The sequence below is a fragment of the Rhizophagus irregularis genome, chromosome 19 (assembly GCF_026210795.1).
Source record: "Rhizophagus irregularis chromosome 19, complete sequence".
Classification (NCBI taxonomy): Eukaryota; Fungi; Glomeromycota; class Glomeromycetes; order Glomerales; family Glomeraceae; genus Rhizophagus; species Rhizophagus irregularis.
Window position 1 is genome coordinate 1,589,813 of NC_089447.1, and position 18,552 is coordinate 1,608,364.

Here is an 18,552-nt window from a genome sequence, read left to right on the forward strand (position 1 = left end):
TCAGCCGCAGTCAATTTAAAAATCACATGCTCTCTATATTGATCATGTGCACATGACAAATTTATTCTATGAATGACAAATCATATAGCAAATTTATTTATTTAAGTACTTACATATACACATGATTTAAATATTAGAGAATTTTAATTAAACAAATTAAACAGGAAAAAATAAGTTATACATAAAAATTAATTTAATCCATTTAATCCCAAAAATATTCTACAAAACTATTCTTGGCCATCGTCTATACCATCATCAACTATAATATAATATAAATAGATTATTAAAATCAATATTTCCAAAAAAAATAAATAAATAAAATTTCAACTTACTTTTTCTTCTGTAAATCGTAATCTCTTGTTGTTTAAAATATCGTCGATTTTCTTCGTCAACAAGTACAAGATTAAGATAATAACGTGTGGAAAACTTTTTGTTTACATCACGGAAAGTTGGGGTTAATTCGAAACCTCCAAGGAAGAGGCGAATGGGAATTGTTTCACCTATAGTTAACAAAATAATTAATAAAAAATAGTAAAGTTGTAAGTTATAAAACGGTCATAAGCTTACCGCGTACCGGAGCACCATCCATAATTTCAAATTTAGTAATTGTCTCACTTTCATTATATTGATTTGGAGCTGAACATGAATTAAAAAAGTTAGTATTTTATTATTAAATTTCACCCAAAGTTTCATATTTCTAAATTACCTGCACCAGTCGTTTCGCGACGAATAATTGACAATTCCATATGTTTAATTTTTATGCGAACAAGTAGAAAATAAATTTTTCCTACAATTACATCTTTAAGATGGTATCTAATATAACGATGTAATTTTTGATTTACAATGATTATAATATAAAATCATGAAATAAATTCATATGCTTAAAGCTTACTTTGACTTATTGTATTCGAATTCAATATGTAAGCAGTCTTCAATACCAACTTCCATTTTGATAGAGCTATTTCCTTCTACCGGCATACGGTATGAATAAACCCATATATCCTTTTCATTCACAATATCAGTTAAACGCCTTGAAATAGTTACACGAACGAAATATCTCAATTTGACATTTATTCCATGATAACTCTCATATTGTTTTTCGACATTTTTGAATTCAAAGTCAAAAAATTGTGGTTGACGCATTTCACCAGGTACTGCTAATTCCTGCACTAAGGAAGCGAATTCGTAATGATTACCTCGATCATAGAAAAGTTCTGAAATATTTTAAAAATGAAGTTATGAAACAAATAACAACTGTATGACGAAAGATACGTAATGTATAGAATTACCGATATTCCCCACAAATTCTATTTTAATTCCTTGATGTTCCAGCCTCTTTCCATCACGAGGTCTAATAGTTACCTTTATTTTAATTAAAAATTTTTAGTTCAATAATAACAATAAAATATATTAATTAAATAATAATTAATTACTCGGCCCGCTACGGTTTCGCCATCAAAGTATAGAGGAAATCTTTCGCGGCGATCTCTATCAACCTTAACTTCCACCAATTTTCTATTTTCTTCTCCATTAAAACGAATATCAATATCAACTGGCGCGCTGAAGCTAAAGAGACTCTGAAAATAAAAGTTTCTTTAGTATACAATTTCTCGAAATAGTATAGAAAGAAAAACTCTTAAAGTCAAATACAACCAACCATTGAAATAACAGCTATAACAAACGTAAAAACTCAAAAGTGTTGGAGCATGAAAAGAATTAATTCTTAATGATCATCAGTTACACACATGATATATTTTTATTTTATAAGCAATTAGGCCATTCAAATAAACATATAATAATATTATGTTTAAATAAATTTAACTGCGATTTTCATGTTTATTTCGCTTAGTTTGTTTACTGTAAATCCCCCTCCTCCCTCAAACTTTTCATAAATACTGGACGTTAAACAAACAATTATGTTGGATACAGTTTTTAATTTCTAAAGAAAGAACACGTATGTATGTATTGCAACAAGAAAATAAGTTTCCTTGATGAATAACAGTTTATAAATAAATAAAGTTTTTTATAAATTAATAGTCTTGTTAAAAATTAAATTATCATGAGGAATCACCAAACTTCTTGTTGATATCTTTTTTCTTTCTCCATTTTGATCATATATTTTTCAGTCTCTTCGTCAGTCATTTTACCTTCAGATATTAATATAGATTTAAATGCATTCCTAACATCATTAGGCATGTTATCGGATCTCCTATAATATAAAAACAAATATGATTAACTAAATAGATAATTTCTGGATTTATTCGTTCAAATTATCGCATACCCTGATATATAAACATGGCCTCTTCGATCTAAAATATCATAAACTAATTTTGCATGATCTCTTAAAATATGTTGAACATAAATTCTTTTATCCTTAAACCAGATTGAATATTAATAAATTACATTAAATAATATTAAATAATAAATTATCGCTATAAGAATATTCTTACTTGATCTCGAGAAAAGGCTGCGAATAATTTTAGTTTTTTTTCATCAGCATAACGATTCCATTGTTCTTGATAATAAAAATCTTTATCATGATACCTACAACCGAAAAATAAATAATTTTCTACAAAAGAAATTTACAATTATTTCAAAAGTCTTCATCAAGACATATTTAATAAAGAGATAATACATGCCCGTTGCGCCTTCATGTATACGATCTTCTATGAAAGCTCGCATAACAGAAACTCCAGTTCCTAAACGAATCTAATTTGTAAATTTAAATTATTGAAAGTTTCGAAATTTGAAGAGAAATTACGGACCTGGTCCAATGAAAATAACGGGGGTAGATACTGAAATGGGTAATCGCATAGTTCCTCGTGTAACTACAACAGGAATTTCGCATGCTCCTATATTAATAAATCCATAAAAAAGTTATTATTTGCCATTTGATAATGCATAAAGACAGAAATTGTCTCACCTGGTCTTAGTCCAGACATCCATTTTGTACATACACCTCTGCGGGGTTTTTGTAATCTAGTTTTATATTGAACTATTGCTACAGTTAAATGAATTTGACTTGGATGAACTTTTGAAGATGATGATATTGAGTATTGTCTTGGCTTTAATTCCGGAAACATATCAGGTATATATTCTAATGGAATTTTAGCTGATGGAAAATCCTGCAGAACCTCTACTATCATACGCCTAACACGTTGATTATACGTATATAGATCATCCTAAATGATTTTCAAATACATTATATTGAGTTGTAATAAAAAATGTTGAAATGAAATCACGAACTTGACCCTCAGCAGAACAAAACTCTTTTAGTTTTTCTGCATGATCCTCATTTGTAGTAAAAAATGATAAGAATTCAAAAAAAGATCGACGTGGGGTACTAAAAATGTCCAAGTAATTTTCAAACATTTTCCTTAGTGTAAGTACTGAATCCCAATGTGCAGGCACTTTTCGATCTACATGATATATTGTTATTGTTAACAGATATAAAATGTAGACAAAAATGTCATTATTTATTTCTAACAGTACAATTTACCTTCATATTTAGAAACAAGTTTAAATGCTTTATCTGCAATTTCTTCCCAATCCATCATCTTAATAAATTCATCTACTTCTTCAGGTATATTTTTCGGACGAACGACTAAAACATCACCAGGTTCGTATCTATAAGTCGATCATATATTATTAATATGTTTATCTGTGAAAATATTAGTCAATCTACGCGTAACTTACTTAAAATCAGAAGAATTTATATTAAATTCTATATGACGAACATCTTGATAATGGTCATGTGCGGTGATACGCTCATTTTTAACTAAACGCGCGTAAATTTTATCATGGTTCGCAATGTTCTCACTATCTAGATCGACAAATTCAATGTGAAAACTTGCTGGTGTAAAGAATTAGTAGACAATCAAGGACTAATATATTAGTGATTTACATGCATAAGAGTCTAGGAAACTGAAATGAAGGATATAAAACATCTGTGTGCAAAACATCGAGGCCGGATGGTAATGGATACATTTCCATTAAAACTTTCCACAATCCTTCTAGCCAAGGATCAAGTGTTCCATCTATACTGCAATCATATTATTTTTTTGCAATGCAAACCCACATATATAAAATGAAAAAAAAGAGGACAAAACGCACGGAAGAACGGAAAAGAAAATTATTTTTGTACAAATAGAAATTAATTGTGACGTTTATTAAGGATATATTGATTATTTCGTGATAAATCTGAAATTTGCAGTTTAAAACTAACCCAAGATAATGTTGATCATCTCCGTCTCCACGCGGGTATATACTTTGAGCACCTAACTGTAAAAGACGTTTATAAAGCTTTTTGGAGGGCCAGTTGTACCTTATGAAACAGAAACCGTCATTGATTGATCAACGCGTTAAATGACGCCCATTGGCCATATGTTTAACGTACCTTATATATGAGGAATCACCAAGACCAAAGACTGTGAATTTCATTTGATTCAAAATGTCTCTTGGCAAATTTTTTCTCAATAAAAATTTCCAGAATTTCTACATAATTATACAAAATTCAACATAATATTTTATTTCATAGTAATTAAAATAAAATGCTATATGCTACTGATGTTCTAGTATCAAATTCAGAACATACTTTCATATTATCTGGCTCATCACCTTGTCCAGTCGTTGAGCAAAAGAAAATTACTAAATTTTCATTAATTAAATTTTCCTAATAAAGTACAATAATCGATTAATTTCAATCAATAACAAAAAAGGCTTCGCTATCTCAAGTAGTAAAAATTTACCCTGTCATATTCGTCCATCGAGTATAACCTGACTGCGAAATGACGTCTCCTTGCTTGCCTTGATATCCTCTCAGCAACATCTTGGGCACATCCAGTTTGGCTGCCGTAAAGAATAAGCATTTGGCGTTTAGAAACGCTGGGAGGCTGATCAGAAATGGTTAATTTTTCTAGTGATAATTCTTCAGGACTGGACATTTTTAATAAACGGCTATAAACAGTTATGAAATCGTAAAAATCATGAATTTATGATTTATATAATTCGTGCCTGTATCACGTGATTGATGTGACATCATATTATCACATCAAAATTTCTTCAATATAAAAAATTTTTATTTTAAATTTTATTCTTTCTCTCACATCCTTGTGAACTTGAGGGTATGTATGGTTTTTATTATCAAACATCCATTGAAACTATATATCAGATGATAGAGAGAATTTATTTTAAGTAATAACGTCATTAAGTAATACGAATTATGAATTTTATCCTAGAACAGTTCAATTTATTAAAAATTCAACCGTAATTTTTTTTAAAAAAAAAAATATTTATACTAAATGATGTTAAAATAAATTAATAGAGAAAATGAAGCACAATAATCGAATTCCGAACGTTCATTATCACAAGGATTGGCAGTTGCATGTTAAGACTTGGTTCGATCAGCCTGGACGAAAAAAGAGAAGAAGACTCAATCGTATCAATAAGGCCGCTCGAATTGCTCCACGCCCTGTCGAACTTTTGAGACCAGCAGTAAGATGCCCCACACTTAAATATAATACTAAATTAAGAGCTGGTCGTGGATTCACTCTTGATGAGCTCAAGGTCGGATCGATTACTTATTTAATATTAAAATCAGAAATTTGTCATTTGATCTTGAACAAATCGTTATATCGGAAGGATTTTGAGCATTGTGAAATGAAAGGAGAGCGGAAAATTTTATTACTAATATGGCAAAATCGTAAAATGTTAGTCAATTAATTAATTTATTGTTGTACCAACAGGAAGCTGGAATTCGTCGTAAAGAAGCACTTACTATTGGTATTCCTGTTGACCACCGACGCAAAAATCGATCAGTTGAATCTCTTCAACTTAATGTTCAACGTTTGAAGACATATAAGAGCAAACTCATTATCTTCCCTAAAAATGCCAAAAAACCAAAGAAGGCTGATTCAGCGGTATTGTTCTAATTATTTTGTTAAAAAATAAATCAATTACACGGTTTAACATTTTTCTTGTTTTAGCCGGCTGAAACAGCCAATGCAACTCAACAAAAGGGCGCGGTCTTACCAATTAAACAAACATGGACGAGAGAAAAGGCTCGACCTATTACTGATGAAGAAAAGGCTGTTAGCGCATATGCTGTTTTGCGTAAAGCTCGCTCTGACGCCCGTCTTGTTGGTGTACGTGAAGTCCGTCGTAAGGCCAAGGAAGAGGAAGAAGCTACTAAGAAGAAATAAAATTAAAACGATTTAATTAAAATGTCATTAGTTTTAGTTTGATTAACATGTTAATGAAAAAATGTAAGTGATGACGGAGTTAGAGTAACATTTAAGAAGTCTCACTGAAGCGCTTATTCAACATATATATATATAAAATTTAATTTTTTTTAAAAAAAAAAGTTATATAATTTATTAAATTGTAAAGTTTATAATATATTTATTTATTTATATTGCATCTAAAATGGTTATAAATTATTTTTTAATATCCATCTTATCCATCACAATTTTTATATTCTTTCTATGAATAGACGGAATATTTTGACCCACTGTTTGAACTCTGCCCATTTGTTATATCTTCTCTGATTTTCCAAACATTTCTGACTTTTCCTAATCCAAAACATTTTTCATATACATGATTTTGCACGATTTCAGTAAGTATCCAAATATTTGCCGCAAAGAAAACAATACTTGCTAACCATATGTTAAAGAATGTGTTCTCCCCTAGGAATTCAAGATTATAAGCTTGATAAAGCCAAAGTGCCTATTATATGTAAAAAAATCACTTTTATTTACTTATTTATTTTTTTTTTAAAAAAAAAATTTTTATAGATACCTGGCCAACTATCCATGTGAGTAACATAAATAACCCTTTATAAAAAAATCTGATTGTCGTGGATTGAATTATGAGTGGAAATAGACATATATACCACATAAAATACTAATTCAAATAAATGGATTAATTGTAATTTCATAATAATAAACGTTTCATATATTAATTCATGGATAATTTACCTGTGAAGTACAAACTTTGTTATAAATCACAAATGCAAAAGTTTGAACGAAACATGCAAAAAATATATCTTTGCCAAATACGATTCCCAACAGTGTTACGATACTTATCTGGGGCAAAAATGCCAATAAAGCCATTATAGAACTTTTGGAAGCATCAAAGGTAAGATAAATATAGTAAAACCAGAGGGAAAAGTTGTGGCGATGATCTTTACGTGTTACGTGGTAAAGATAAGTTTCGTTGACAAATTCTAGTGAATATCTAAATATTTAAAAAGGATAGCTAATTTATTCAATGATTAGTTACAAACTTACACGCAATAAGGATTTATATTTACTCTCATCGATAAAGGAACTTACAGGTAATACATGATTCCATTTAACAGGAAAAACACACCACCACTTATCAAAGCAAATCTAATCCTTGTTGGACTCACAAATCTGACCAGTTTTCCAGTCCAATACTTTAAAGAATTTCTATCATGTTCCTTCTCCTTGCCCTTCCTTCGTAAACCCCAATAATCTTCATCATCCAATAAGACCAATAACGGTATAGCGTAAATAATAGGATAAATTTTAAAATGGACAGATATTCCATATAATATGCTTGCTGCAAAGAATTTTTTCACAAGCACCCAATACAAGGTCAAGAGTATCATAGCTCCAAGTAATGATTCCGCGTTTCCACGCGTTGAAATGTTTGCAACTACGGGATTCAAAAGCCACATCGCGGAATAATTAACAGCCTTTTGATCATGTAATCCTCGTAAACACAAAATTCTATGTATCAATATCCCAACTACAATATCAGCAATAACAAACAAGAATTTGCCAAATGATTTGTGAATATAGATGTTCGGTGTTAATAAAAACGCAAGAAGAGGCGTATATCGATATGTCGCGCGCTTATATGGGCTTTCTCCCTTAGTGACAAAACACGCTGCGTCGGAAAAAACCTTATAATCTATATCAGTATATTTTACTTGCATATGCGCGTCTTGCCATTCGCCATAAATCAACATTCCTAAACGAATAAGTAAGGACAATAAACACAAGGTAGTAAAACTAAGCCTCGGTAGGTGCATTGTGATAGCTGTTAGAAGAATTATTATGAGGAGAGTAAAAAAAAATCTCATTTTCCCACGCTTTAATTAACTCGTGTAACTTCATCTGAGATCCACATTGCATAAAGTTAAACACATTTTTTACTAGGAGAATAGCTTTGTCGTCGATAATATCTTTTTTTTTGATTCATTATGGACAGACTTGATGAAGAAAGTGCAGATCTAGATTTTCTTGAGGAAAATCTGAAAAATACTGAAGCTCTGACAGAGAAAATGGTCTGTCTTCTAATAGGTTTTTTTTAAAATTAAAATTTATCAATTTCTGTGCTTAAAATTTTATTACATATGTAGTTTAAAAAATTAATAATTATTTTGACTATTACTCCTCTTATAGACTAGTATGCTTAATATATTTGATGATCGATTGGTGAGATTAGAGGCTTCAATTCTGCCAATTCACAAATCGACACTGACTTTAACCAAGTTGGCGGAGAGTATCCTTTTAACCTTTTATTTTAATCTAATTAATAAGGTTTAGGCGTATAATGTTCCTATATCAACCATTTTTTCTTAGATATTGATAGGACTCGTAATGGAGTTTTGGAGATTATTGGATATTTTGATTTGGTAGAAAGAGAAGAAATGATGATAAAAAGAGGGTTGGTTTAAATTCTTTAATTCTCATAACATTCTCTAACTCGGTTTTTTTCTAAATGAGATTCATTTAATTAGTCCAAATGAAAATGATTTGGAATCATATTTAAATTCTATTGGAAAATGTAAAAAAGCAATAGAAGTTTTGAGTGGAATGAGATTAAAGAGTAGTGAAAAAGTCATTGGGCAGTTGGTATGAAATAACGAATGAATTAAAATTAAATGTTTATTCTGCAATGCTGAAATTATTCAAATTATAGAAACAACTCTTAAAGGCTGCCATATTAAAATTGGAAGACCTTTTTCGTTCATGGTTGACAAATAGATCTAATTCAATCGAACCACTTTCTTATATAACAAAAAGTAAAAAATTCTATTAAAATATAATTTTAAATTATTCAAGTATTATTTACATAATTTGAATCTTTATTCTCAGATCTTGATATACCCGGAATTCCACAAGGGCCTTTACAAAACCTTGCAACATTATCTTCATATCTTTCATCTTTTGGTCCAGAAATTGGATACAATAGTGATTTTGTAAAAGTTTATATTGAAGTACGTTCAACATATCTTACAAAATCATTAAAAACATTAGCGCAGGGTTCTATTAGTACTGCAGAAAAAAGAAGTACTCCAGTATATGAGAAAGGAACTTGTGGGTTTAACTCATATACGGATGCCATTTTAAAAATGTTTAAGGTATTTTTTAAGCATCAAATTTATTGTTTATTTTTTACTTTATTTTAATACTTAGTAAATTGATTAGACAGAATATGAAATAGCAGAGAAAATTCTTCCTTCAGAAAGTGTTATGCCCGGATACAGAGACACAATACAAATTCCACTAGATAATTATGTTGAAACTGGCAGAACATTGACTAATCGTATAAAAAAAAATATGCAAACAGATGTATTTTTGGCTTTTGATATGATGGAATCATTGAATAAAAATGTTGGTTCTTTCGAAGAAGTGTTTAGAGTATGTGAGAAATTTTCTACTTTTCTTTCACTTTTGATCTTTTGAATTTTTATCAATGTTTATTATTAATATTTAACTCTAATTAAGCTTGCAGGGAAAAAAGATTCAGCTTATAACGAACTCTTATATTCATTAAGAGCAGTTGCACTTTGTTCATTCCCAGAGTTTATAGACGAAATTAAAGTAAAGCTTTTTTTTAAAATTTTTTTTTTTAAAAAAAAATGTTGATTTATTTATCAAATATTTACATTATTATCAGAATAATCGTGCAAAGACGATGAATATTCCAAGCGATGGTACTATTCATGAATTAACAATAACAGTATGTTATTATTTTACGAAATAAGTTGTTGTAAAAAGATGAACTTGCTAAGGAGACATTTAAAAAAAAAAATTATTATTTTTTTAGACTTTACAACACCTAAAGCGGTTAACTGATTATCAAGAAACAGTTGAGACAATGCTATTGACTTTAGGAGACGGTAATTGGAATTCTTCAGAGAAAGACGCTAATTTTTCACGAGACAAAACAGGACGTGGTGTATCTGGAAATGTTGTTATTCAACACTATTTTGGTATTATCATTAATATTAGTGTATATGATTGTATATATGTTTTATTAATGATTTTTTAACTTATTCTCACCAAAATTATTTAGCTGATGTTTTAGAAAGTTTGTCTAACACACTAGATTCCAGATCAAAGTCATATAAAAAGACTGCGCTGACGTGTATTTTCCTATTAAATAACTATCATCATATTTTGAAAAGTGTAAGGTCCCAATTTTACTCTGTTTTAGATCCAGATATTGAACGTAAATATGAGAAAATGGTCAAAAAATATAATGATGGCTATCAAGACACGTATGTTATTCAATGATTTTTATATTTAATGAACTTGAAAGCTAATTACTACTTCTTTGATCTTTAGATGGAAGCCATGTTTTTCAAATCTTATGGACACTACATGGGTTCGAGGTGGTTCCGCACTAAAGGCTTTAGGATCAAACGAAAAATCAATTGTTAAAGAAAAATTCAAGGTAATAAGATTATATCTGTTTATACGTTTTTTTTAAAAAAAAGTGATCGATCAAAATTAAGAAATTTATAATTATAAAATTATAATAGAATTTCAACACAGAATTCGAGGAAACATACAAAGTTCATAAAAGTTATGCAATACCCGACCCCGACTTACGTATTCAGGTTATCAAAGATATTAAGATTGTTTTAATGCCTGTATATAATCGATTCTTAGAAAAATATCAACAAACGGAATTTTCCAAAAATCCTACTAAATATATTAGATATGATCCACAAACTTTGGAGAATATGGTTAATAGATTATTTGACGGATCTATATATTAAAATTTTGAGAATTTTTAAATAATTTATTTATTACATATAGAATATTTATTATATGTATTATTTATTTGGTTAATTTAATGATTACATTTTTGTTTACAAAAAGTAATAATACAGTGACTATAGAAATTAATTCACCGGTTAGTAACATAAATAAATTATTAAATATATATTTATTACACCCAATTTACGATAAAAGAATTTTTTTTATAAAATCTAATAATAAGATAAAAATAGTTAAAAAAAACAAAACGAATATAAAAAAAAAACAAGTTAAATTAACGTACCTTCATATTTAATATTTCCATTCTTATCAACGTCAACTATTTTAATTAAATCGTCTACTTCGGCTTCGGAAAGTTTCTCACCTAAACTTGTTAAAACTAATCATAATATAAACTAATTTTAGAATTTCCTTTTTTTTGTTATTAAAAAAATTTTTTATTTACAAACCATATTTTACTTCACCAACTGATATATAACCAGTTCGATCTTTATCAAAAACTTGAAATCCTTCAAAAATTTCTTCATATGATGCCGCAGGCGCAAATCCATCAGGACGTAAAAGAATTTCAAGAAATTTATCAAAACTAACTATAATAAATTATTAAGATTTTTTTTTCTTCTTTTTTTTAATGTTAAAATAAAATTAAATAAATAATTTTACTTTTTGGTCCAGCTCCTTTAGCGAGCTCAGCTACTTCAGCATTTGTTGGATTTTGATTTAAAGCGCGTAATAAATCACCTAATGCTTCACCAGGAATTGTATCATTACCCTCTTTATCAAAAAGTTTGAAGGCTTTATGATATTCTAAAATAAAAAAGGTATTTATTTTATATAAATAAGCCTATTCCTTAAAACTATTTTTTTAAAAAAGATAACTTTTCATTACCTTCTTTTCGTTCCTATAGTACAAATATAGATATCAATAAATAAATAAATTAAAATAAGAAATTTTATTTTTCAAAAAATACTCACCATAACGTAATTAATTATAAAGAGACAATGGGTAATCCTCAAAATTTGGTATTTTATAATCTATGTTGTGTAACAATCTATAAATAAGGAGCAATAAATAATATGGTTTTTCTTATTTGGTACACAAATCGACATGCCGATTTTATAAACTGAATTTATTCTTTTTCTTTATTGCTTTATAATTTTATAATTTTATTTAAATTTTAAAAAATATAGGAGATTGTAATACGATAAATAAATTTTTTGATTTTTCATATCATGAAAATTATTGTACCTTTATTGCCTCGGATACCCTTGTAGTCAGGAATAAAATGAAGTAAAATGAAGTAGAAAAAAATATTTCATTTAGATAATAAAGGATATCTATGAAGATTCCAGTAGGAATAATTCATTTTCTTATAGTCTTACCATAAATGCAGTTCTCGTTAACCCGTTAAAATTTGTGACTTTTGTACTACTCATTCCGACACATACCGATCAAGCATTTGACGTTTCCTTCTTCGCACTAAATATTCTTCTACTTCTTTTTGAGAAGGTACAGCAACATGTGATACATATTTTTCCGAAGATGAATCAATGTCCATTGAATTGTTCTCTAATTGTGAGGTACTCTCTTTTTTCTTTTTTGATTTATCTTTGGGCAATGTTTCATCTGTTATCTCCAACGCCTCAGCAATTACTAAATTCAAAAATAATAAACCAATTAATTAATTAATAAAATATATATATATATATATATGTATCTTAATCTAATCGATGACAAGAATAATGAATTTCATACCTTTATTTTCGATTTCACGTTCATATTCTAACAATGATCCATCCTCTTCATCTCTATACCCATAATAATCTGCATCTACGTTTTTATATAAATCAAATCTCGTACGTTTTTGTGGTGAAGGAGCTATTTTTTCAAAATATTAATTTTTTTTAATATATATTAACAAACAGAATAATATTTATTAATTACCTTCTTGCTCAAATAAATCTCTTACTCCTGGTAAGTCTTTTGCTCTTCCAAAATATCTTTAAATTGAAAAAAAAAAAAGTTAAACTGGTAATTTAATCCAATGTAATTTAATACCCAAAACATACGTACTTGTAACCTCTATTTCCCGGCACTTCCTTTCCTTCGTGATCCAACATTTTCGGTCCCACTCTCTAATAAATTATTATAAAAATCTAAATCTAAATATATTTCAAGGAAATTAATATAAAACATAATAATTGAAACATATACTACTTTATAATCTGGGCCACCTAATCTTTTTATTTGATCATCCCAATGACTCTTTTCTCTCATTAATTTGTTAATCTCATCATTCAGATCTCTGATCTGATAGTCTGACAGGCCAGCTACACAATCAATATAATAAAATAAAATTAAAACCAAATGAACAAATTAAAAATTCTGTGTTCGAAAATAATGAACTTACCGTCCTGAATTTTTGACACTTTTCTAGAAATCTCTCTTATAATTTGTTGTCGCCATTTCTCTGCATCTTTTAAATTATTACAGTCTGAAGCCAAATAAGGTCGACGTTCTTTTGGTTTTACTAAACCAAGTTGGACAGCTTGAGCTTCCCGAAAACGATAAAGCATAGACCTTTAAAATCATAAATGAGAAAATTAGTATAATTATAACCTGTTAAATAATGAACAATTGAAAAAAAAAACCTACTGAGCTTTTTCTTCATTACGAGCCTTTATGAAGTTTATAAGTACATGATCAGTCAGATAATAACGTTGACCTTTACAATAAAAATAAAATAAATTTCATTTACCATTTTTAAATGCTATAATCAAAAGTCGAGTCGAAATTGAAATTTTTAAATGAATACGCAGTAGAATTAGCTCTTTCGAAAATCATCACGGTTGATGTATGATTTTTAAGATTTCAGCATAATATATTGTCGTACGGAAAACACAGCTTATACATGTGCAGTGAGTCATGTAATCTGTGCCACAAAAAAACCAGCATCAACCGGATAGCTTGCACAACATGAAGGGGGTTAAAGCTGTTTTTAGGTTTTTGTCACATTGTCTTTACTTAAAGAAGACGTTCTTTGAACTTCTTTAGTTTAAGTTATTTATATATTTATAATGTAAAATTTTTTGATTGGCTAAGAATCAATCTCACCTTCACTCACGTTTTTTAAACCTGATATGCTAATGATGCTAGTGATCATACGTATCGCTTTACCAACCATAAAATGGATAGTAACTATGATAAGCCTTTTTTTTATGGACTCTTGGTTTCCTTTTTTTTACACAGGTTTTTTTTTTCTTACCACTTCTTCCTTTCCCTGGGAAATGTTTTGAAAGAGTATTAGTGAAATGTCTCCCGTAGTAGAACTTTTGTTAGAAACTTCACAAGACTCCATAAGCCAAATAAAGAATTTGTCAACAAGCGAATATAAACAAGAGAACAAAGAAGAAATGCAGCAACAAAAACAAACAACTTCTTCGTTCAACATCATGTCAATGTTGAATCCTGTACCATCACCTTCGTACAAGTCTTCGCTTTCGAAAGTTTCGACTGTAGGATCTCCAGTACAACAAGAAACTCCAACACATTTAGTGTTGCCTCCTACTTCTTGTTCCAATACCCAACAATCATATTACAGTTCGGGAAATCTCCCACAATCCCCACAGACTTCGAGCCTTCCTCTAAATTTACTATTACCTCCTCCAAACCCAGTTTTTCAAACCCTTTCACCGCCTCCCACTTTTTCGAGCTCTGCCAACACACCAATTAACTTTGGTTATGGCTATGGTTTTAACAAACAACAAAGTTTCCCTTTTAATAACGTTACAAATGTGACACCTCTGTCACAAACAAACACTTGTTCTTCACCCTCCTCAATTTCGGTAACGAACACGCCAACTACAATACAGCCTTCTTCTCCTTCACTTTTATTAAATAATAACTTATTACAAAATACTTCTCCCACGAATTATAATTCAAGTCCTACAAGTATTAACCTTCCTATTTCTCCTACTTCTTTAAGTCTCAATGGACAAGAAAAGGAGGTAATTTCCGTGGAAGAAGGTAATACCTACCACAACGTACATGAAAATAACGATAATAATAATACCAACACAAATGTTAGTATTAATACTATTCGTAAAACTTCTATTCCTTCCGTCGATTCTAATGGAATACAATTAGAAGACTTGTCTAATAATGTTGGAGAATACACTACAAATTCGATACAAGAAGTTGAGTATTTGGAATATAGTCCGACACTACCCTCCACTAATATGGAGATGGAAGTTGGAGAAGAAACACACTTTGTTTCTGGTTTAGACCAACTGGCTAGTACAGCTCTTAATGAACTTCAAAACATGAAAAGAAAAGAAATGGAAACGAGTGAAGCCGGATCAGGTGAAGAAGTAAATATTCATTCGGAACAAGAATTTGATTCCCTTCCAGCTTCTCCATTCGTTGAACGTTCCTTCACACCCATAAAGACATTTATATCACCGCCATCATATGAAAGTACTACAGGAAGCACGCCTGCTCCTCCTCAAACGGATTCTGAGTTTCCGCAGTATGAATATGATCATGTATATGGAGAAACAACCGAGACTGATAGCGATAGCGGGAGCTTAATAGAAGAAACAATGACTACTAAAGCTGCTAATAAACATGTTGATAAAAAAAATAAAAGAAAGAAAAGCTTAAAGAATAAAGGAAAAGGAAAAGATCGAGAAATTAAAAATCACAAGTATAAAATAAAACGGGAAGACCATGAAGTAATGTCATCGGATGACGATAAACCACGAAAGCGTAAGCCGACGACGAAACGACCGAGATCAGCACCACTAAAAAGGAAAGCTACATCTCAATCAGTTCCTAATAATAATAAGAAAAAGAGACTTAAAAAATCGGTATCCCCACCACAATTTCGTTCAAGAACTACTTCCAATAACTCAAGCGTTAATAATTCACCTCGTTTACAGCCTCAAACTGAGATTAAAATGGTCGATAATGAAATGGGTAATAATCATGTGACCATTAACAAGATCGATCAAAAAATGCAACTTTATTGTATATGTAGATCATCCGATGGTGAATCATTTATGATTGAGTGTGACAACTGTGATGAATGGTATCACGGTGCATGTGTAAACATAACACGAGAAGAATCACAGTTGGTTGACAAGTATTATTGTCCGAATTGCGCAGGTATGATATAATTTGAGTTTATTATTTAACCATTAGTTATTATTATCTTTAACTAATTAATTCTTTCTCTCTTTTTTTTCCCCAAAAAAAAAAGAACTAGGGTTCAAAACATCATGGAAACCCGAAAAATGTAAATATCCACCTTGTAAAAAACTTGCAAGGTTTGTAAAAACTAAGTTCTGTTCAATTAAATGTGGTTTATCATGGAACCGAGAACTTTTGAAAAATGAAGAAAAACTAGCGAAAATGGGAAAGTTATTAAAACAAAAAATCAAGGACAATAAAGATAAAAAAAGTCGTGTTAAGCGAAATGTAACAAATCGATCCGGTCAATTAGAAGATGGTGAACAATTGAAAAAAATTTCAAGGCGGAAAAATTCAATAAAAAAAGAACTTGAAATTATTGATAAACGTAATAAAGTAGCGGTAAAAGGTTCAGAGAAGTCTCAAAGTGATAGTGAACAAGATGATAGTGATGGATCAAATCAAGTACCATGCGAATTTGATAAACAGTCTGAAAGTGACGTAAATATTCGTAACGGACAAATCTGTGGATACAATATACGTTTAGATTGGATTGATAATTATGTTGAAGAAAAATTTGAAGGTAGTGAAGAAGTTTGTACCACACCGAAAGGAAAATGTAAAAAGCATGGTAGTTGGCAAAAACGACGAAGTATTCAAATAGAATTAATGAAAACGAATAAGGTTAGTATACATGATAAAGATATATCAATTTTCTTTTGTAAATACTTTCATAAATCTAATATGTTTATTATTATTATTATTATATAAAATATAGATTGAAAGACTTGAAGAACTCACTGAACAAAAAAAACTAATCAAAGCACGAATGAAAAAGCGAACTGATATGCAAGATGCATTCACAAATCAAACTATCGATCATACAACAAGCAGGAAGAAGAGTAAATAAGAAAATGACATTGTCGGGGGGTGTTCGACTTAAAGTCGATAAATATATTATAAATACATACATATACAGTATTAAAACAAAAAGTATATTATAAAAAATGCGATAATAATTGATAAGAATAAACCATTAAAAATCTCTCCATGCAAAAAAAAGCAAACCGAGAGAACTATTAGAAAAAACGGAATTATTGGTGATGGTTATTTTTCTAGAGTAAAATCAATTTTTTTTTCAAAATTGTAATGTAAATTTATCTTTCTTTTTTTTTTTTTACTTTTTAGCAGTAGCAAATTGTAAAAAAATTGGATTGTAAATTTGTTTAAAGAAGCAGTATTTTTTTTTTTAAAAAAAAAATGAATGGTAATCTTAAAATTACACTTCTAAAAAAAAAAAGAAAAAAGAAAAAAAAATTTAAAAAAAAAACGAAATAAAAAAATTAAATTCAATTTGTATTTATGCATTACACAACATATTTATTTATTTGATCAAATATGGTTTTGTTTAAAAATTTAAATTAAATCTTAGATAAAAAAAAAACCGTAAAAAAAATCAACTTTAAACGAGAAATAGAATTTATAATTCGATTCTATAACCGAAAATACCGAATTTGTTGTTACCTAATTAGGTTTAACAAATTAATATAAAAAAAAATCTAGTTTGGAAAGAAAGAATTAAAAAATTTCGCCTTCAAAAAAACCCGCCCAACTCTTTAATGATTTTTTCATTGTCGTTTCTCAATATAGTTTAGTCATAACTTTTTAATTCATAATTTCGCGAACAAATTTGGTTAAAAAAAATTAATTTACGCGGAGAATTTTTTTCCTCCGGAAAAATAAAAATTGAATTATTTTATATTACTAATATATTATTTTCTTTTTAATTCCTAAAAACAACTCGGTAAAGTCTAATACCAAATATAGTAGTACATTTCTTTATAAAAAAAATATATTATTATATTTGGTATTTAATTATGTACGAATTCAGTTATTTAAAAAGAGGAAATCTCATAAAGATTTTCTTATATTAGAAGTTAATATAAAGCTGTGTAACAAATCAGAATTTTTCTATACAATGGATATTTTATTAATAGTTAATAATAGGAAAGTTGATAAAGGAAGTATAAAAAAAAGTATATATACGTAATTATATCCAAAATTATATAATTAAATAAAGCGTTATTACAATGATAATGATTCAAAAATATAAAATCGCTCCGTTTTTCCCGTATTGAGGCTTACGTAGTGGTTATCGTAAAGGTATTTTCTTTTATTCTCCGAAAGAAGTTAAAGTATTGTCTTTCAACAATAAATATCTGTTTATAAATACATAATAATTTAATAATAATAACAGATAAGGGCAGTGACATTTATTACTTCCACCTCACGTAATATATAAAATCTTCTGTTACACCATAT

General features: G+C 29.0%; 8 protein-coding genes across 8 annotated transcripts; 3 read left to right on the forward strand and 5 right to left on the reverse strand.

The window, feature by feature from the left end:
• Window positions 1–60: 60 nt before the first annotated feature.
• Window positions 61–1,718, reverse strand: OCT59_010892 (Vacuolar protein sorting-associated protein 26). The gene is made up of 8 exons (XM_025321428.2): window positions 1,658–1,718; window positions 1,434–1,577; window positions 1,290–1,362; window positions 893–1,214; window positions 707–813; window positions 568–636; window positions 333–500; window positions 61–259 (listed from the first exon to the last, which is right to left on the reverse strand). Exons 1-8 carry the CDS (start codon window positions 1,658–1,660, stop codon window positions 228–230), a joined length of 918 nt encoding a protein of 305 aa, XP_025168939.1. The 5' UTR covers window positions 1,661–1,718; the 3' UTR covers window positions 61–227.
• A 105-nt stretch (window positions 1,719–1,823) lies between these two features.
• On the reverse strand, window positions 1,824–4,943 carry OCT59_010893 (uncharacterized protein; the record flags this gene model as incomplete). Its single annotated transcript, XM_066136167.1, has 14 exons — window positions 1,824–2,209; window positions 2,282–2,373; window positions 2,451–2,569; window positions 2,640–2,699; window positions 2,766–2,852; window positions 2,924–3,182; window positions 3,247–3,419; window positions 3,500–3,627; window positions 3,697–3,819; window positions 3,905–4,042; window positions 4,226–4,324; window positions 4,397–4,494; window positions 4,595–4,672; window positions 4,749–4,943. 14 exons carry the CDS (start codon window positions 4,941–4,943, stop codon window positions 2,068–2,070), a joined length of 1,791 nt encoding a protein of 596 aa, XP_066000822.1. The 3' UTR covers window positions 1,824–2,067.
• Window positions 4,944–5,068: 125 nt separating this feature from the next.
• Window positions 5,069–6,420, forward strand: OCT59_010894 (60S ribosomal protein eL13). The gene is made up of 4 exons (XM_025321426.2): window positions 5,069–5,123; window positions 5,324–5,565; window positions 5,745–5,918; window positions 5,985–6,420. Exons 2-4 carry the CDS (start codon window positions 5,329–5,331, stop codon window positions 6,198–6,200), a joined length of 627 nt encoding a protein of 208 aa, XP_025168937.1. The 5' UTR covers window positions 5,069–5,123; window positions 5,324–5,328; the 3' UTR covers window positions 6,201–6,420.
• On the reverse strand, window positions 6,352–8,083 carry OCT59_010895 (uncharacterized protein). The gene is made up of 4 exons (XM_025321425.2): window positions 7,332–8,083; window positions 6,975–7,233; window positions 6,796–6,900; window positions 6,352–6,723 (listed from the first exon to the last, which is right to left on the reverse strand). Exons 1-4 carry the CDS (start codon window positions 8,054–8,056, stop codon window positions 6,481–6,483), a joined length of 1,332 nt encoding a protein of 443 aa, XP_025168936.2. The 5' UTR covers window positions 8,057–8,083; the 3' UTR covers window positions 6,352–6,480.
• A 144-nt stretch (window positions 8,084–8,227) lies between these two features.
• OCT59_010896 (uncharacterized protein) lies at window positions 8,228–11,038 on the forward strand (the record flags this gene model as incomplete). The annotated part of the gene is made up of 13 exons (XM_025321424.2): window positions 8,228–8,311; window positions 8,430–8,529; window positions 8,610–8,694; window positions 8,768–8,882; window positions 8,950–9,052; window positions 9,126–9,391; window positions 9,459–9,671; window positions 9,759–9,854; window positions 9,931–9,993; window positions 10,081–10,246; window positions 10,330–10,534; window positions 10,602–10,710; window positions 10,799–11,038. 13 exons carry the CDS (start codon window positions 8,228–8,230, stop codon window positions 11,036–11,038), a joined length of 1,845 nt encoding a protein of 614 aa, XP_025168935.1.
• A 27-nt stretch (window positions 11,039–11,065) lies between these two features.
• OCT59_010897 (uncharacterized protein) lies at window positions 11,066–12,040 on the reverse strand. Its single transcript, XM_025309561.2, has 6 exons — window positions 12,015–12,040; window positions 11,929–11,941; window positions 11,703–11,846; window positions 11,489–11,629; window positions 11,323–11,418; window positions 11,066–11,251 (listed from the first exon to the last, which is right to left on the reverse strand). Exons 1-6 carry the CDS (start codon window positions 12,015–12,017, stop codon window positions 11,223–11,225), a joined length of 426 nt encoding a protein of 141 aa, XP_025168934.2. The 5' UTR covers window positions 12,018–12,040; the 3' UTR covers window positions 11,066–11,222.
• A 97-nt stretch (window positions 12,041–12,137) lies between these two features.
• On the reverse strand, window positions 12,138–13,871 carry OCT59_010898 (uncharacterized protein). Its single transcript, XM_025321423.2, has 8 exons — window positions 13,799–13,871; window positions 13,696–13,718; window positions 13,451–13,620; window positions 13,258–13,370; window positions 13,114–13,175; window positions 12,985–13,040; window positions 12,796–12,918; window positions 12,138–12,693 (listed from the first exon to the last, which is right to left on the reverse strand). The coding sequence occupies exons 1-8, from the start codon at window positions 13,799–13,801 to the stop codon at window positions 12,473–12,475; spliced, it is 771 nt and encodes a 256-aa protein (XP_025168933.1). The 5' UTR covers window positions 13,802–13,871; the 3' UTR covers window positions 12,138–12,472.
• Window positions 13,872–14,258: 387 nt separating this feature from the next.
• On the forward strand, window positions 14,259–17,519 carry OCT59_010899 (uncharacterized protein). The gene is made up of 3 exons (XM_066136169.1): window positions 14,259–16,206; window positions 16,301–16,914; window positions 17,009–17,519. Exons 1-3 carry the CDS (start codon window positions 14,352–14,354, stop codon window positions 17,138–17,140), a joined length of 2,601 nt encoding a protein of 866 aa, XP_066000823.1. The 5' UTR covers window positions 14,259–14,351; the 3' UTR covers window positions 17,141–17,519.
• Window positions 17,520–18,552: the final 1,033 nt, after the last annotated feature.

Excerpts from the sequence above, each read along its gene's own strand:
- OCT59_010892 (XM_025321428.2), bottom strand. Across the intron at positions 1,215-1,289 it reads AGAATTTGTGGGGAATATCG|AACTTTTCTATGATCGAGGT; the intron begins GTAATTCTATAC and ends AAAATATTTCAG. Across the intron at positions 501-567 it reads GGATGGTGCTCCGGTACGCG|GTGAAACAATTCCCATTCGC; the intron begins GTAAGCTTATGA and ends TGTTAACTATAG.
- OCT59_010894 (XM_025321426.2), top strand. The coding sequence starts at position 5,329 with ATGAAGCACAATAATCGAATTCCGAACGTTCATTATCACAAGGATTGG. Across the intron at positions 5,566-5,744 it reads TCACTCTTGATGAGCTCAAG|GAAGCTGGAATTCGTCGTAA; the intron begins GTCGGATCGATT and ends TTGTACCAACAG. Across the intron at positions 5,919-5,984 it reads CAAAGAAGGCTGATTCAGCG|CCGGCTGAAACAGCCAATGC; the intron begins GTATTGTTCTAA and ends TTCTTGTTTTAG.
- OCT59_010895 (XM_025321425.2), bottom strand. The coding sequence starts at position 8,056 with ATGCACCTACCGAGGCTTAGTTTTACTACCTTGTGTTTATTGTCCTTA. Across the intron at positions 6,901-6,974 it reads ACAAAGTTTGTACTTCACAG|TATTTTATGTGGTATATATG; the intron begins GTAAATTATCCA and ends TATTTGAATTAG. Across the intron at positions 6,724-6,795 it reads TCACATGGATAGTTGGCCAG|GCACTTTGGCTTTATCAAGC; the intron begins GTATCTATAAAA and ends TACATATAATAG.
- OCT59_010897 (XM_025309561.2), bottom strand. Across the intron at positions 11,630-11,702 it reads TAAAGGAGCTGGACCAAAAA|TTAGTTTTGATAAATTTCTT; the intron begins GTAAAATTATTT and ends AATTTATTATAG. Across the intron at positions 11,419-11,488 it reads AGTTGGTGAAGTAAAATATG|TTTTAACAAGTTTAGGTGAG; the intron begins GTTTGTAAATAA and ends TATTATGATTAG.
- OCT59_010898 (XM_025321423.2), bottom strand. Across the intron at positions 13,176-13,257 it reads TAGGTGGCCCAGATTATAAA|AGAGTGGGACCGAAAATGTT; the intron begins GTAGTATATGTT and ends ATAATTTATTAG. Across the intron at positions 13,041-13,113 it reads CCGGGAAATAGAGGTTACAA|ATATTTTGGAAGAGCAAAAG; the intron begins GTACGTATGTTT and ends TTCAATTTAAAG.
- OCT59_010899 (XM_066136169.1), top strand. The coding sequence starts at position 14,352 with ATGTCTCCCGTAGTAGAACTTTTGTTAGAAACTTCACAAGACTCCATA. Across the intron at positions 16,207-16,300 it reads TTATTGTCCGAATTGCGCAG|AACTAGGGTTCAAAACATCA; the intron begins GTATGATATAAT and ends CAAAAAAAAAAG. Across the intron at positions 16,915-17,008 it reads AATTAATGAAAACGAATAAG|ATTGAAAGACTTGAAGAACT; the intron begins GTTAGTATACAT and ends TATAAAATATAG.